Source organism: Bison bison, unplaced genomic scaffold (genome assembly GCF_000754665.1).
Source record: "Bison bison bison isolate TAMUID 2011002044 unplaced genomic scaffold, Bison_UMD1.0 scf7180017864322, whole genome shotgun sequence".
NCBI lineage: Eukaryota > Metazoa > Chordata > Mammalia > Artiodactyla > Bovidae > Bison > Bison bison.
In genome coordinates this window covers 7,399,325-7,417,338 of record NW_011494894.1, presented here as the reverse complement: position 1 = coordinate 7,417,338, position 18,014 = coordinate 7,399,325, and the positions used below count along the sequence as shown (strand labels likewise).

At 39.3% G+C, this 18,014-nt stretch overlaps 1 protein-coding gene across 8 annotated transcripts in view; it reads left to right on the top strand.

The window, feature by feature from the left end:
• SMG7 (SMG7 nonsense mediated mRNA decay factor) overlaps positions 1–18,014 on the top strand; it is an 86,344-nt gene that overhangs the window by 62,409 nt on the left and 5,921 nt on the right. For 3 of the 8 annotated variants that reach the window (XM_010853103.1, XM_010853102.1, XM_010853106.1), the window contains 10 exons: positions 4,318–4,480; positions 4,828–4,984; positions 7,888–7,958; positions 9,572–9,632; positions 10,773–10,892; positions 11,550–11,976; positions 13,791–13,935; positions 14,404–14,786; positions 15,654–16,025; positions 16,766–16,915. In XM_010853103.1, coding sequence (XP_010851405.1) covers positions 4,318–4,480; positions 4,828–4,984; positions 7,888–7,958; positions 9,572–9,632; positions 10,773–10,892; positions 11,550–11,976; positions 13,791–13,935; positions 14,404–14,786; positions 15,654–16,025; positions 16,766–16,915 — 2,049 coding nt within the window. The remainder of the gene's footprint in view (positions 1–4,317; positions 4,481–4,827; positions 4,985–7,887; positions 7,959–9,571; positions 9,633–10,772; positions 10,893–11,549; positions 11,977–13,790; positions 13,936–14,403; positions 14,787–15,653; positions 16,026–16,765; positions 16,916–18,014) is intronic. The other 5 variants (XM_010853108.1, XM_010853107.1, XM_010853105.1 and 2 more) reach the window with 4 other exon arrangements.

Below are 18,014 nucleotides of genomic sequence, written 5' to 3'. Positions count from 1 at the left end.
AATTATGAAATGTTGATAAAACCGAAATTTAAAGCATGTGAAATTCTGGCAAACCGCATTCCTTCAGTTTAAACTGAGGTGCTATCTATATAAAGAAATACAGCAGACATGTTTTCACTAAGTAGCTGCCATTTGGCAGAAAATATCATAGTGGGAAAAGACAAATTTTCCTCCTTCCCTGTCAGATCGAGCACCTTTCTTTTCTCAGTTTTGGAAGTCCTGCATTTGATGTTTTCTGTATTTAGATGTGATCTGGTTGCCTACTTTATTGGTAGTAATTCCATTCTGCGAACTGAGCTCATTGTTCTTACTGTGCTTTGATCCCTCAGGATTTGTGATTGACTGAAGGAAAGTAATGAGAATTTCATTCAGCAGGCATATATTTCACTAATTTGTACAAGGAGATAAAATTAAGGAACCTTTTTTCTAGTTATATGTATGAAAGTAATTTTTATTAGTATATTAACTTAGTTTAAATGATGTAGTAAAATATATATAATATTGGAGGAGTTAAAATTAACTTTTATTTTTAGTTCATTTATTCAACAAATATTTGACTAGTATGTATCAGTCACTGTTTTAGTCACTGAAATCAACAGTGAACAAGACAGTCTCAAAGAACATATTCCTAGGTTACTTTTGAGTGTCTATACACTTGGGGAATTGTCTGTAACTATGGTTTTTCCTGTGGTCATGTATGGATGTGAGAGTTGGACTATGAAGAAGGCTGAGCGCCGAAGAATTGATGCTTTTGAACTGTGGTGTTGGAGAAGACTCTTGAGAGTCCCTTGGACTGCAAGGAGATCCAACCAGTCCATTCTGAAGGAGCTCAGCCCTGGGATTTCTTTGGAAGGAATGATGCTAAAGCTGAAACTCCAGTACTTTGGCCACCTCATGCAAAGAGTAGACTCATTGGAAAAGACTATGATGCTGGGAGGGATTGGGGGCAGGAGGAGAAGGGGACGACAGAGGATGAGATGGCTGGATGGCATCACTGACTCGATGGACGTGAGTCTGAGTGAACTCCAGGAGTTGGTGATGGAAAGAGAGGCCTGGCATGCTGTGATGCATGGGATTGCAAAGAGTCGGACACGACTGAGCGACTGAACTGAACTGAACTGAACTGAGGAATTGTCTGTAACCGGGAAATTGTCTATGAAGTATTATAGAGGTTTCACATTCCAGAGATTGTAGAACTTAGTTAAAAGACAGTAAATTAGCCAGATAAAATCAGTGTGAAATAGTTTTTATAGACGATCATTTTTTAGTTGATACTTTTTATGTGTAAGAGATTATACCAAGTAACTATAATAGACATAGTTTGTTTTTGAAATAAGCTTTTAGAGTCCCCTGCTGTTCTCTGCTTCTGTTAGTGACCTATTTAAACTTAGCCCATGATTTATGGGGTTGGGTACATGAAAGAAACAACCAACTTTTTAAAGGCCTAGGCTGTTCAGCCTAGAAAAACAAGTCTAAATATTATTCATTGTAAGTTTTCAGATATATGAAGGATTATTTTAAAAGAACACATCTTTGTCTTCCTGAGGTCGGAAATAAAATCTTAAAATTTAAATAGAGACCTGTAGGGGCTTACTAGGAGGTCTCTCTTTTGAGAGCTTAAAAGTCAGATTGACAGCCATTTTTCTTGAATGGTTTAGGTGCAGTCTCATTGAATAGCAGGGGGTTGGACCAAGTGATCTTTTGAGATTGCTTCCAACTCTGATTCTATTCAAGATATACTCCGTAAATGGGGAGGGAGGGGGGACCTACCTTCATGAGATCTTCTCTAAGTCATTCTCATATAGAAGCTAGTCAATTTTGTAGTCAATTTGGTTCAACCTCAGACACTAATACTGTCTTCAGATACATATTTTTGCATGTGAAGTTCTGGTGGGTGTATGTGGGCAATTGCTAAAATAACACTTTAAAGTATTATTCCAACACTCTGAAGTTAAACATAGTATGAGGCAGATCTATTTTAAACCTTAGCCAGTATTGAAATGTCAGAAGAACATTGTTGGAGTGAAATTTTAGCATAGTTGAGTAAGTATTTCTAAAGCTTTTACAGATAATTAGTATTATCCACATGTAAATCTCAGTGTATCTGTCTTACCAGCAAGTCTTTATCTACTAAGCAGAAACATGTACCAACTTGAGAGGTCCTTAAGTCCTCATTGGAGGACTTAAGATCTGGGTTTAGGAACTGAGATACACGGCTTTTATATCTGTTAAATGTGTGCTGTTTTTTAACAGTATTTAGTTCAGTATAATCCTTAACTGCGTTGCAAGTGTCTTTGAGTAACAAAAAGTCAGTCCCCGTTTAACCTGTTACTAAAATGCAATCCAAATGTTATGAAATTACAACTTAATAGTTATGTATTTCTAAAAGTATGGGTTATTCCTTCACTAAGTGTTTGAGTCCTATTGTATACTCTGCACTTCTCTCACTTCTCTAAGCTCTTAGAGATATAGAGGAGAACAGGACACAGTCTGTACCTTCATGAACTTGCATTATCATTTGCTAGTCCTAGGCTGCTTTCATATGCTATGTTTCTGTACATAAACTAGGAAAAAAATTTTGTTCAGTAGAACATTGCCTTCTAAAATAAATGCCACTGGATTTATAGATACAAGGGATACATTACTATAAATTATACTCATAGAAAAGCACACTTCTTGAAAAACAATATTCTCATGCCAGTCTTAGGTGTTTATGTAAATAGTCAGCTGATCTGTAAAGTTGGATGTAGAAAACGAAAGAAGAGTTTTATAGGAGCACTCTGGGAACGAAATAACATTTCAAGATATTCAGAGTAAAGGAAAGAAAAATGGTCGATGCCATTTGAAAAGGAGTAAGCATTCTTGATGTACATACTGGAAAGACAGATGGCAGGATGATAGGGAGAATAGAATTAAAGAGAAATAGAACTGTGTTTTTTCCAATGATAATGTGAAAGATCTTGTTAGTAGAATTATGGAACTTATTCTGGATGTTTCACATTCTTTATGGTAAAAAAAAAAAATCTCAGAATAGGCTGGACACAAGCAGCTATAAATTTCTGAGATGGTAGGATCTCTTGTCACTGCTGGTAGAAGTGTAAGTGACATAATCCATTTCCCATCATAAGGCTAGTGGCGGTGAACCCCACTTTCTCCAGAAGTTTGGCCTGGGGAAGGAGGGTATTTGGCCGTGGCTGAAGTGTAAGGTGAAACCAGGATGTCGTCTCTAATAGCTATCAAGTTTGTCAGGAACTTGTGTTGGAAAACTGTTTTCTGTGGGAGTACTCTACACTACTGCACATATTGAGGTAGCAGGGTGATGAAATTAAGGCAGCTGAGAGCGTGCAGGTGAAGCCTTCCTCACGGGGATGCTCAGCAGATCACTGTGAGCATACACTTCTTAAGTCAAAGAAATGTGGTTGTGAAGGCCGTTGCTTTCCTGATAGAGGAACGTGTCAGTATAATTATTTGTACAAATGCCTGTTCAGTTCAGTTCAGTCACTCAGTCATGTCCAACTCTTTGCGACCCCATGAACCGCAGCACACCAGGCCTCCCTGTCCATCACCAGCTCCCGGAGTCCACCCAAACCCATGTCCATTGAGTTGGTGATGCCATCCAACCATCTCATCCTCTGTCGTCCCCTTCTTCTCCTGTCCTCAATCTTTCCCAACATCAGGGTCTTTTCAAATGAGTTGGCTCTTCGCATCAGGTGGCCTATAATACTTGTTAATGATTGCTTTGGATTATCCTTTACCCTGTGTTTCAGATATGTTTTTGCTATATATCTCATTTATAAATAAATTTCTTTAAATGTGTCAAGCCTTTGAAAGAGTAAACTTTATGACCAAGTTTGGAAGACATTTGTTACATGCCAAGAGTTCAGAAACATGCATTTTGCCTCTTTTTACTTGAAATTTTGATTTTCACTATGTGCACCTATTTTGTCATCATTGGTCCTGGTTTCATATTTTAGTATGTTTCCATCTCTTATAAAATAGCTTTTGATGAATTAAAATGTATAAATTTATTAATAGTCCTCTAAAAAGTTTTTCTCGGATCATATTAAAAAATACATAGTTTCTTGCAGTAAAAAGCATTGTTAAAAAAAAAAAACAAAAAACAGCTCTGTGGTGACTGGGTTAAATCTTTTCAGGGCAGAAAGTCAACATGAGAAACATCAGACTGCATCATATTCAATTAAAATACTCATCTATAAATGTTACCGTTGTGGTTTAAATGCAGACTGCCAGTTTAATTGTGCTGAAGACAGCTTCAGTTCTTGATAATATATTCAGTATTCCTGTCTTCTTTTATAGAGGCTGCTATTCCAGAAAGCTTTCAACTCTCAGCAGTTAGTTCACGTCACTGTCATTAACCTGTTTCAACTTCATCATCTTCGTGACTTTAGCAACGAAACGGAGCAGCATAGTTATAGCCAAGATGAGCAGCTGTGTTGGACACAGTTGCTGGCCCTCTTTAGTGAGTATTAAATCATTTAACTTCCTGTGCCATCTTTTTTGGGAAGCATGAACTTTGACATTTTCATCGTTGCAACAAACCATTAGTAACATGAAAAAGTGTTTATTTCGTAATACTGAATCAGGAGGCCTAAACCCTAAGTTCTCTCCTTTTATCTGCTGACATCCCCTTCATCAACTGTATCTGTGACATTGCTAATGTAGAAAAGAAGATGTCTTTTTAGAAGGAAGCTGTAAGATATTTAAGTGTTAAGTAGCATACAGCCCAAGGCTCGTAGTAATATTTTAATTTGGACTGGTACACAATTTCAAATATTTTATTCTTTGTGCACACATTTTTTCTTTAAGTGTCTTTTCTTGGCATCCTGTGCAAGTGTCCTCTCCAGAACAAGTCTCAGGAGGAATCCTACAATGCCTATCCCCTACCTGCCGTCAAGGTGTCCATGGACTGGCTGAGACTCAGACCCAGGGTGTTTCAGGAGGCAGTGGTGGATGAAAGACAGTAGTAAGTATCTCGGAATTTCCCATTAGCTGTGTGCTTTGTTTGTTTGATATCCACAGATATGTAGAAACTGCCTTCTAACACAATATTGGAACAGTGGAGGACTTGTATTTTCCACCTACTCTCTAGAAATTGAACTGAAGACTTCTTTGTAAGCTTTTCACTTACTTGTTTGAATTCTTCATGGGAGGCACAATCTTAGATTTCTGACTCGCTGTGTGCTCCTGCATTCCTGCTTGTCATCCTGGGGAAAGGCATTTTTCACATTGCAAAATGAAATAGTTTGTTTCTTATTCATTACAATACACCCCAATTTTCTGTTTAGGAATTGAAGGGAAGAGATTTTTTACTTCTTCCTTCGTTTTTTTTAACTAAGCTGTTTGCTGCTGACTTTCAGTAACACCCAGTTTGAGTTATATTTGTTCTAAGCATAGAGAATTGGCTATTATTTGGGCTCTCATGATTTTCCGTGTAATCTCTACTCAGAATATTCCTGACAGTTCTTAGGAATTATTCATTAGACAGTGACAAATGAAAGCTTTCAGTTTACCTTTGGCCATAGGAATAAATGGGCTTCCCTGGTGGCTCATTGGTAAAGAATTCATCTGACAATGCAGGAGCCGCAGTTTCAATCCCTGGTCAGAAAGATCCCCTAGAGAAGGAAATGGCAACCCACTCCAGTATTCTTGCCTGGAAAATCCCATTGTCAGAGGAGCCTGGCAGGTTATAGTCCATGGGTTCACAAAAGAGTCAGACATGACGTAGCCCCTAAACAACAATAGAATAAATACCTGCAGTAAGGCTTTGCAGTGAGTGAGAAGCTTCTCTCCTGCATACTTTGATGGTGGATATTGGGAGAGTCTCTGAAATTTCTACTTTGTGGCTCAGCATCTACATATTGACCAAGGTCACAACCTGAAAAATGTCCTAGCCACCTTCAGGACCCCATGATCCCTCTTACTTTGTGCTTGTCTTACCTCTTCTCCTCTCAAATCTAACTTTAAGCGCCTTCATTTTTGATATTGTCATGAACAGAGTTTAGCAACATAAGCACAGCATACTACACTTCTCTTTTTCATGCCAAGGTAGTAAAGTTATATTTTAGATAGTGTTTTCTTGCACAGAATTTTCATTTCTTAACCAGAAGCTATACCTTTTTCCTTATCATGTGTACTTTAGAACTTGTGTTTGGTTCAGTAAGTTGTATTAGTAATGTTATGGAAAAAGCATTGGTATTTTTATTTAGTTTTTTTTTGTTCCTATACAGTGAGTGATCTTTTAGGCCCATTCTATGCATTCCCATTTCTTTTCTTTTCTTTTTTAATTTTTTTTCACTGTGCCACATAAGTTGCAGGATCTTCGTTCCCCCACCAGTGATTGAAGCTGGGTCACAGCAGCGACAGCCCCGAGTCCTAACCACTGGGCTGCCAGGGAACTCCCTGTGCATTCTTATCATCGTAAAGGATATTCAACCGGAAGAAATAGCTTTATTTTCAAACTTCTTTCCTTTTTCTTCCGTATCATTTACTCTTCTCCCTTTCTTCTCTCAGATTTATTGGGATCTTTAAATTATGTCCTTGCAGGTATTTTATTTTATCTTAAAGTATGTTATTACTCATTTTCAGCTTGTTTGAGGTATTTCTCTAAAACTGAAGATTTTCCTAATGTGTCAGATACATCAAGGTGTAGTAATCCTCATATCTTTTAAATGAGGGTAAAAACAATTTTCTGAACTTCAAGTAAACTTCAGTTTCTTGCTTTTGACCATTATAATTTCTAGAACTTGTTTTCTTCTATACTTTTTTGAGAACATGTTCTCTTAGACTGATAAGTACATGAAATAGTGATTTTTTTTTTCTTTGTAGAAAGCAGAGTTAGACTTAAGTAACCCACAGTGGGGTAAAGCAATATATCATTAGGTCATTTCTTATACTCTTTTTTGTCTGTTTCTTGAGATTTCATATTTGTTGTATAGAGACATTGTTCTAGTCTAGCATGCTTTTTTAGGTTATTAACCTTCCTTTTCAACTGTCTCTTAACTCATTACATCCTCAAAGGCTTGTAGCAGACATTTATTCTTCAATGTTGTTTCCTTATATATTTTTTCTATATTATTCATTTATATATATTTTAAAGTAGCGTATTCCCATATTTTAAAGTGTACAGCTGTCAGCTTCCAGGTTTTTTCTCTGATGTGATGATATGCATCCAATCTCTCTATCCTGGGCAACTCACCCTGGGCTTTTTAAATTTTTTTAAAGCCACACTCTTTTACCAACATGGTGGTTACATATTTCTAGAAAATCTTAATATTATCTTAAGTAGATTGTAATTATTTTTAATATTTTAACTAAGTATTAAGAATATTTTTTAATATTTTGCAAACTTTGGCAAAGGTTTGGTGTTAGGAGACAGAGGTAAGGACATTGTAACAATGTGAACTTTTTTATATCATAAAGAAAAAGGCATATTCATCACTTTTAATGTGATATGACTATGATGTAACCACATCCCCTGTCACAGATTAAGAACTAGTAATGGGTTCCATAACTGATAATGTATGTGAAAAATATAAAAACATAATGTGCTATTTCTCTGGTCAAAGGTTTCTCAGTAAATATCCATTTTCAGTGAATAAAACTGACAAGTCAGTTTTTCTGATTGTTAAATTAGGAACCTGGGGACTGATCTGCAGTAGTAGGTCTCTGTTATAGAAGTTGGGCCCTTCTGGTGTATCTTATCTAGACACATTTGTAATTATATTTTAGGAAATCATAACAGCATTTAAAATGATAAACCAAGAGAAAAATACATAGTCTAGGTCCTGTTGGTAACATTTTTATGGCTTATTAGCGTTCTGGTTTCTCATGCAAAAATAAAGTCTGAACTATCTGTTTAATTTACAGCATTTGGCCGTGGCTAATTTCTCTTCTGAACAGTTTCCATCCCCATGAAGAAGATCTTTCAAGTACTAATGGTAAGAGCTCCCTTAACCTTGTGTTGCTGACATTGTTCTCTGTCACTACCAGTGGGCTTAGTGAAAGTGAAAGCTGCTCAGTTGTGTCCGACTGTTTGCGACCCCGTGGACTATGCAGTCCTTGGAATTCTCCAGGCCAGAGTATTGGAGTGGTAGCCTTTCCCCTTCTCCAGGGAATCTTTCCAACCCAGAGATTGAACTTAGGTCTCCCACATTGCAGGCAGATTCTTTACCAGCTGAGCCACAAAGGAAGTAAATAGTGGGCTTAAGGCCAGAGAAAAACAAGGTTTTGTTCTTAAGTGTTTGACTTTAAATTCAGTATCTCAGAGGAGACTTTGTGCTTTGCATTGGTTAAGTGGGTGGAAATAGAGATAATGATCCTCTTGTAATTCTCTCAGCTTATTCTCCTGTTCTGCTTCATTTGAATAGGAGTCCAGAGAGTAGTGTTTTCAGATTCTTTCCATCTTCCCTTCTTCCTCATTCTTAATAGTTATTTTTTTGGGGAACTAAAGTGAACAACATTACTCTGTCAAAATAATACTTGCTTATCAGGACATTTGGGACATACAAACAAAGAACACAAGTCCCCCTTAGTTCTCTCGTACAGAAATACTCTCTGTACTATTCACGATACTCTATTTTCTTTGAGGCTTTTACTTCTTTGTACATACATACACATACCTGCATGTGATTGATATCATATCGTTAAAGTTATGTGATATATAGTCCACAAGAATCTGCCTGCAATACAGGAAACCCGGGTTTGATCCCTGGGTCTGGAAGATCCCCTGGAGAAGGAAATGGCAACCCACCCTGGTATTCTTGCCTGGAGAATTCCATGGACAGAGGAGTCTGGGCTACAGACCATGGGGAGTGGACACGACTAAGCCACACACATACACACACACACACACACACACACACGCTTTATAAGTTTAACAAGATACTGTTAGAATTTTTCTTTGTCATTTAAACATTTTGGAACGTGATTTTTAAAGGCTGCTTAATAGTCCATCCTATTGGCTGTGCCATAATTTATTTAATCATTATCCATTTGCTTAAAACTTTGCCCCATTATAAGTAGCACTGCATTGAACAAACTATAATTGACTCCTTTCTGATTATTTTTCTTCCATTAGATCAGTGCCCCTCAAGCATCATATTTGCAAATGAATCACTTGGGATCTTGTTAAAATGCAGTTTATGATTCCGTAGGTTTGGGATAATGCCCAAGATTCTGTATTTCTTACAAGCTCCTGGGTGATGTAATGTTGATATTCAGTGCTTTGAGTTAACAAGGAGATAATCTAAACATTGTGATTAATGGATCAAGCTATGAATTTTTAAGGCTGCTAGGGGAAAAAATAGTCCATCGTACCCATCCTCCTCAGCCTTGAGTCTTGGGCAATGTCACGGGCTCAGAGGCCACAGGTAGGGGCTTCACGGGTAAGTTATTTTATCACAGTAACTATAAAGAGGAACAGAGAACTATGAGCATTAATCTTTCTTTCTGTCTAGAAAATATTCTTTTTTTAATATAGGAAGCAATATCCTGCTGAACAATAATATTTTAATTAAAATGTTTACAAGTCTTGATTTCTGCCGTTCTCTAGCAACACCACTTCCAGAGGAGTTTGAGTTACAAGGATTCTTGGCTTTGAGACCTTCTTTCAGGTAGGTGGCCTTTGTCACTGTTTACCTAGAGTATAAAAAAGCTTCCTAATGTACTTCCCTACTTAAAAGTTCTCTCCTTAGTCCATTTTTACTCTGCTTCTGCAGTTATAAAGTATAGATTTTATGATGTCCCATTACTAGTACAGAAAACTTCAATTTACACATCCCCAGTTGTTAAAATATCTTTTTTATCTCAATGTCCAAAAGCTTAGTTTTTCAGCCATATTTCCTGCGACTTTCACCCCTTTCCCCCTCCAGTAGCTACACGTTATACATAAACTGTGACCTGTACTGGAATAGCTCTGTATTTTTATTCCTCCAAAACTTTGTTCATGCTGTGCCTGAAAAGTTCACATTCCTCTTTCATCCTTCCCTTACTTACTAATCTGTAAGCTCTTAACCATACCTGTCCAGGGTCCAGGTCAGGTATCACTTATTTTGTGAACCTTTTCAAAGCTTATCAGAAGACAGTAATGTTTCTTTTATAATGCTTCTCTTATTCTTTGCTTAGCTTTTATCTCTTCGGATTAAATCATAATTATTTGTTCCTTAAGGTCAGGAGACTATTTATCGTTGTATCCTCAGTTTCTGGCCTACTGCCTGGAAGTTCTTAGATGCTGCTGCTTTTTTTTTTTTTTTTAAGATAGCTTAAAGAGAAATTTGAAAAACCCTTACTTTTTAGGTTGACTTACTTTTCTAATGTCAGTGAGTTTTTTGCTCTGTACACTTTATGGTATGTGTTCATTTTTTTCTGATTTAGATTGGGCCACCTTGAAATGAATAGATAATACTATCTGTTAGAATAGATACCTCAGAGACTCTAGCATTGCCATGGTTGTTTGAAGTAAGTTACTTACAATGTGAGCTTACTGTTAAATAAAAACTTTATTTATATTTTAAAAAAAGTCATTCCTAATAAAACATTGTGATTTATTTCAACTCCTCCATGAGAAAGTGAAATATAAATAAAAATATCACATTAATATTGCTTTGTTTCATGGTATTTACAGTCTTTAAGAGTATAAATAAGTTCAAGCAAATGCAGCTAATTACAACAAATAGCTAACCTGTATGGAAAAATCTGAAGCCATTGCAGTTCATTAGGTTTAATTTTCTATAATTTGCTTATGTCAATTTTAGGAACTTGGATTTTTCCAAAGGTCACCAGGGTATTACAGGAGACAAAGAGGGTCAGCAACGACAAATACGACAGCAGCGTTTGATCTCTATAGGCAAATGGATTGCAGATAATCAGCCAAGGTATTCCTCATCAGATACATACACACACCCCATATGAGTTTTACACTTTGGTATAAAGCTACTGATTGTAAACTCTTAAGTCAAAAGGTTGGGAACACAGCATTGGATTATGACCCTAGTGATCTTTAGAATCTCTTTAATCTCTGTCTTCTCATTACCCTGCCTCTTTTAGAGGAATTGGCCTTGTCTCCCCTATTTATTACGAGATGCTTCTCCAATTTATGAACATCCGTATAAATCTTAACTAAATTGTATGTTCACAGTCACGGTGATTTGTGTTGACAAGGGCATGCATGGTGGTCAGTTTCAGTCAAGACGGACTAGGATGATGCTTGTGCATCTCTGAGCTTCAGTTTTCACACGTATAAAATAGGAACGTCAAGGGCCCATTCTGGTGTCTTGTGCTTAAAACACACTGAGCAGATGTAACTGTACTTACTAGAAAAATGGTAAAAGGGCCTAGGCGTGTGTTGTGGCGATGTGTGGTAGCATAATGAGAATGTGAGTTTCTACAGAACTGCTGTTTATGTTCCCCAAGTCCACGCTATTGCATCCTGCTGTTTCCCACATTTTAAGGCTGTGGGACCCATACAAAGTTCAGCTGTTACTGTTTTTGATTTATGTTTTTCATATATGGATTTATTTTTACTTTTTTAGGCTGATTCAGTGTGAAAATGAGGTAGGGAAATTGTTGTTTATCACAGAAATCCCAGAGTTAATACTGGAAGACCCCAGTGAAGCCAAAGAGAACCTCATTCTGCAAGACACAACCATCATAGAGTCCCTGGCAGCTGACGGGAACCCAGGACTGAAATCAGTGCTATCTACAGGCCGGAATCTAAGCAACAACTGCGACCCAGGAGAGAAACCAGTGGTCACCTTCAAAGAGAACATGAAGCCACGAGAAGTGAGCAGAGACCAAGGAAGAAGTTTTCCTCCCAAAGAGGTGAGAAGGGACTATAGCAAAGGAGTAGCTGTAACTAAGAATGATGGAAAGAAGGACAACAACAAGAGGAAAACAGAAACCAAGAAATGCACCTTAGAAAAGTTACAGGAAACAGGAAAGCAGAGTGTGGCAGTGCAGGTAAGCTGCGTTTGAACTGTAAAGCAGGTAGAGGAAGGCTCACACAAAAGGCACGCGTTCCATTCGCTCCTAGACCCTTGAGAATTGGCTATTCTGGAAGCTTCCGTGCACTCTAAGAAGGCTGCATAGTAAGGTAATGTGAAGAACTATGGTAGATCTGTACTCTTGTCAGTTCACAGAAGTTGTAATGTGAGTGAAAAAATCCTAACCTGATTGGACATCTCTGTCAGTTCTCTCCAGTTTAAGTAGTAGGAAATGAGCCCAGTTGCAGAGCTCTCGATTTCACAAATAATTACATTTTCTTTGGGAGCTATAACTGCGATTTTTTAAAAATTTGAGATCTTTATAGATCCCACATAGTTGAGTATGTTGAGGCTTACACAGTGGTGTTTCGTGGGGTTTTGTGTTTTTTTTTCCCCCCAGATTCACTATACAAAATGAAACACATTTTTGGAAAAAGATTTTCCTTGACATTTCTATCTGCCCCAGCCAGTAGCATTGTATAACCTCAGTGTTATCCTGACTCATGAGAATTTGTAAAGCAAGAATCCAAGTCTCCTGCTGGGGAAAGATAAACACTACTCAGTTATTAGTGACTTGTTTATATATATATATGTATGTATCTTTCCAAAGAGATACAGATGATTTCATATAAACAGAAAAAGGTCTTTACTCTGTGCTGGTCTTATTAATACCACCAGTGTTTGTAGCCATTTGATTCATTGAACACATTTTGGCAAATATATTTATTTACAGTAGGCATGAGGAATCTTACATTTTTGAAAGCTGCTTTCAGATAAACAGTATCTACAGTGTATTTCCCTTACAAGGTTTTTTGGGGAAAGAACATAATAGTTCCATTTTAATACTAGTAGTAGGGGGAGAAACAGAGAAAGAACATGGTAGAAATTGAGGAAAGGCACAGAGAGAGAGGCGCTGGGGAAAGGCAAGGGACAAACGCCGAAAGAGCTGTAAAGCCAGAGGTCAGCGTTTTAGGGTAAAGAGCTCAGCTGTTTCCCGCCTGCTCTGCCTTCATCCTCTGCAACTGCCTCCCAGAAAGGTCCAGGAAAATGAAATCTTCTTCCAGTCTCTCATCCCTTTTAAATCTGAGTATCTGTGATTAAAGAAAGCCTGACAATAATCAGTGTATCACCACCCTCTGTACCTCATCCTAAGTTTTCTATTAAATGCTGCCAGTTTTCCTCATTTTATTCATCTTTATATTACTTGAGCAATGCATATGGCATCTGCTTCTCTGGCGCCACGTGTAGGATCTCAGGCCTGATTTTTTTATTGCTGAAAGTGTCCTCATTTATTCTGGGGGTGGTAGGGTTGCAGGGTGGATGCTTGACTGATACCTTTAAAGCCTCCCAGATGAAGTTACACTGAGGGCCAAAGTGTCTCATCTGTGAGCTAGTGGTCATTATCAATTCATGTATGTTCTTAATGAATTAGAGAATACAGGGCCCTGGGGCCGATAACATTGGCTTAAGATAATAGGCAACTGTTTCAACCTGTTGGCATTGGGTGTCTCATTTATAAAAGAAATCAGTTCTCAGTCCTCTTCCATATTTCGTACTTCTGTGATTTTGTGAAAGCAGAATAACTATACAAGTAAAACTAAGCCCTTAACAGCTTTTTGAGGTATTTAAGTAATTTGATGTTCCCATTTTTAATTTAGGTGAAGTGAATAAGCATGTACTTTACTTTTTTTTTAACATAGGCTTTTAAATCCTTTGTTAGAGTAGGTGCTGCTTTCTGTCTCATTTGAGTTTCAGATTATTATAGGTAGTCTTGCTTCTGGTTGGTCATAGGTAAAATCTCAGACAGAGTTAAGAAAGACTCCAGTGTCTGAAGCCAGGAAAACACCTGTAACTCAAACCCCAAGTCAAGCAAGTAACTCCCAGTTCATCCCCATTCATCACCCTGGAGCCTTCCCTCCTCTTCCCAGCCGGCCAGGTAAATACATGTTTTGCAATGTCTTCTGCTGAATTCCGTCTGTGTAGGAGTTTCTGTTCACCTGCTGAGAAATTCTAGACTCTGCGGGACATGACTAAATCCTTAATATCAAAAGGTATAAGGAGTTCTCTTTCCCCTAAGGTTTCAATGATTTTTGAGCCATTTGCCTGTAGTTTATGCGCAAGTGCGTGCTCGTTGTTATGTAGGAGTGCCTGTCATTAAACAAGGCATCCGAGAAACCTTTAGGACACTCCAGTTGCCTCAGTGGATAGAAGTAGCAGGCAGTAATCTGTATTTAATTCTTGAAATCGGGTTAAAGGTTGACACTTGCATCTTACTTGATGCTTGATGCCTGTCTTTCGTGATTTATTAGAAAACCTCTTCTCCACCCCAGCCCCAGATGACTAATTTTTGTCTTTCGTTTGCTAAGTTTCCTTAGAACTAAAACGATGTTCTTCTGTTTTGAAGGGTTCCCGCCCCCAACATATGTTATCCCCCCTCCTGTGGCATTTTCTATGGGCTCAGGTTACACCTTCCCAGCTGGTGTTTCTGTCCCAGGAACCTTTCTTCAGCCTACAGCTCACTCTCCACCAGGAAACCAGGTGCAAGCTGGGAAACAGTCCCACATTCCTTACAGCCAGCAACGGCCCTCCGGACCAGGGCCAGTGACCCAGGGACCTCAGCAGCCTCAGCCACCTTCCCAGCAGCCCCTCCCACCTCTGCCAGCTCCGCCAGCAGCACAGACTGCAGGCCAGCTGCAGGTTCAAGCTCTAGCTCAGCAGCAACAGTCCCCTACAAAAGCTGTGCCGGCTTTGGGGAAAAGCCCTCCTCACCACTCCGGATTCCAGCAGGTGAGTTAGTTGTGTGTGCTTCCAGCTGAGGTGAGGAGAGGAGCACCTGGAATCATTCAGTGTCAAGTTCATTCAAAATACTAGTTAATCCACCTCCCTCAGTCAAATAGAGAGCTAATGGGAAGTTGCTTTATGACACAGGGAGCTCAACCTGGGGAGGGTGGAACGGGGTGGGCAGGTAGGATGGGGTGGGGCAGGGGTGGGATGTGGGAGGGAGGGGCTGTATGTGTACCTGCGGCTGATTCAGGTTGTTGTATGGCAGAAAGCATACGACATTGTAATGCAGTTATCCTCCAATTTAAAAAACAAAAGCATTCAGCTACTTTTTTCTTAGACTTATAATGATTATGGGAACACAGCAGTCTTTGCTGTTGAGGAAAGTTCAGTTGTTCTTTTTACTTTTGTAAAGGAGAATAGATATTACCTACCATACTTTCCTGCTACTGCTTGTTGGCTTTATAGAAAGGGATTTTCTGTAAATAATTTCCCATATTTAAACCTGAACTACAGAAGGGAAACAGAATCGTGCTCTTGATGAGATGTTAAGAGAACTGTGACACCAGTCTTAAGTATCATCATCCTGCAGCACTTGAAGCAGAAGGGGAAATGGATGCATGCCCACCCACCCATACTCACAGACTCATTTATTAAACCTCTTAATATTGGAATTGAAAGAGAATATGAACTCAGTGCCCTTAATCTGTTCCCAGAAAGCTCTGCTTATTGAAAAACTTAAAGAGCAAAGAGCCCTGCATGACCAGGAGTTTTGTTGGTGGTAAAATCTCTCAAGTTCTCTCTGTGAGTCCTGAGTGAAGTAACATTGCATTTTTATCCTCATCTTGGTGAACCAGGCATCTCTTTTTTTAGTATCAACAGGCAGATGCCTCCAAACAGCTGTGGAATCCCCCTCAGGTTCAAGGCCCATTAGGGAAAATCATGCCTGTGAAACAGCCCTACTACCTTCAAACCCAAGACCCCATAAAACTGTTTGAGCCGTCGTTGCAACCTCCTGTAAGGCAGCAGCAGCCTCTCGAGAAAACAATGAAGCCTTTCCCCATGGAGCCATATAACCATAACCCCTCAGAAGTCAAGATCCCGGAGTTCTACTGGGATTCTTCCTACAGCACTGCTGATAACAGAGCTGTGATGGCACAGCAAGCCAGTGTGGACCGCAGGGGCAAACGGTCCCCAGGAGTCTTCCGTCCAGAGCAGGACCCTGTGCCCAGGATGCCATTTGAGGTGCGTGTCCTTCCCTGTCACCAGGCACTTCAGAGATCTCAGGTGGATGTTTAAAGGTCCCTCTGATTTCGTTAGTGCTACAGACCGCCACTGAGTGAGTGGGTGCAGCTCTTGGCGCCCTCTTCACACCATGTAGATTTGGGGAAGCTGAAGAACGCCGTTCCTGACGTTGAACTGTGACGGTCTGGCAGAGAGGACCATGTGCAGGAATCTCTAAGGCAGCGCATTAGAGAATTCTGAGACAAAGCTCCTCTCAGTTGGGCTGAATCCTCTAAGTTTAAAAGTAGATTTACTGCATATTTAAGCAAGTGGCTTTCTGAGAGGAACAAATTTAGCCTGTCACCTTTGATGGTGGAGTTCCCTGTCTTTGCCCTTTTTACTCATGAGAAACAGGTGTGTGTTGGTACCTTTTAAAAAAAAAGCTGTTTCTCCGTTAGCCCAAGATACGCTCGTCTCTTCGCTGCCTTGCGTCATTGCGCTGGCTGTCCACTAGCCTTTTGTGTTCTGCTCTGCTGGCCACTGTCTTTGCCTCTTTCTGCTGTCTTGATCTTTCCTTCTCTTGTCCTTGTGTCACCTTGCTTCGGTGTTTGGAAGCCTTTTCCTCTTTGCATAGCGCTGTCTTCTGTTCCTTACAGCTTCCTCCTTGACTTTACCTGCCTTCATCCCCCTAATGATGCGACTACTCCGCTGTGCTTTTGTCATCCCACATTGCATCTCACTGTGATCCTTTCTGTCACTAGGACCCCAAAGGCTCCCCTCTGCTTCCTCCGGACCTGTTAAAGAGTCTGGCTGCCTTGGAGGAAGAGGAAGAGCTGATTTTTTCTAACCCTCCTGATCTTTACCCAGCTCTGCTGGGGCCTCTCGCCTCTCTTCCTGGACGAAGCCTCTTTGTATGTATTTGATGTAATTCTTTTTCTTGCTGTAACCCCTGCCTTTTCTTCTGAGATTTTGTAGTAGAATAGGTAGTTTCTTCTTTCTAGGGCTTTCCTTTTTTTACCAGAATTTTAAAGCTTATTTCCTGATTGCCCAAACTAAGATTCACATGACAGTAAAATGTGGTAAAACTTTTCTGTCCCATAGTTTCCTCAAATCTTGTAGCTTTGTAATATATGTTATCCAGAGAGCATCCTGCAGGGCTGGGCACACACAGGATGTAATGCTGGGAAATTAACCTCCTTTTCAGGTGTCATTTCCACCTGGACGCAGGAATTTTAGGTGTCATTTAATCTTGCTTAGGAACAGTGAGATTTTTCCTCATGTATTCAAAATATGAAATGAAATAAAGTTCCAGATGTTTTACTGAATAAAAATATTCTAGATTGATTTTACTGAACAGTAAGTGGTTCTTTTCTGTTTAGTTAACTAAGAGCCCTGATCTAAATTCAGAGCCAGATTTGTAATATGAAGAGGACTCTATTTAAAAACATGATTGGAGTACCATCAATGAGTGAGCACAGAGATAAGGTCTCAGAATTGATTAGTAGTATCTTTTAAAAATAATCTTCTGTATCCCAGTCTGCATTTCAAAGGATGCCATTATTTACATGTTTTACTGAGGTCGGGAACTGCAAGAAAGAAGTATGCTAGGAGGTTTTTTCCCCCCTCCCTGATCTTAATAAAGTGTGAAACATTTTTGAGTTCCACTTTCTTGCTGTTTCTTTCCCATAAACACAAGGTAAGAGAACGTTCACAGGACTAAAGTGCACTGATTTTAGTGTTAGAAATAAAAGCTTAATGGCTCTCCTGACAGAAACTGCCATCTCTGGCACTTGAAGTTCCCTTAAGAATTTTTCTGAGTGAGTGGCCACACAGACCTCCCATTCCCCGCCCTCCCCAAATGAGCAGAAATAAAAGATCCGCTGGACACCGAGATGGTAGTAGTGCGGTGACAGCGCCTAGAGGTCGTGGAGAGCCCAGCTACTAAACTGCTGATTCTACCTGTTTGCCTTTCTTGCTGTTTTTGTGTTTTTTTTTTTGTTGTTGTTGGGT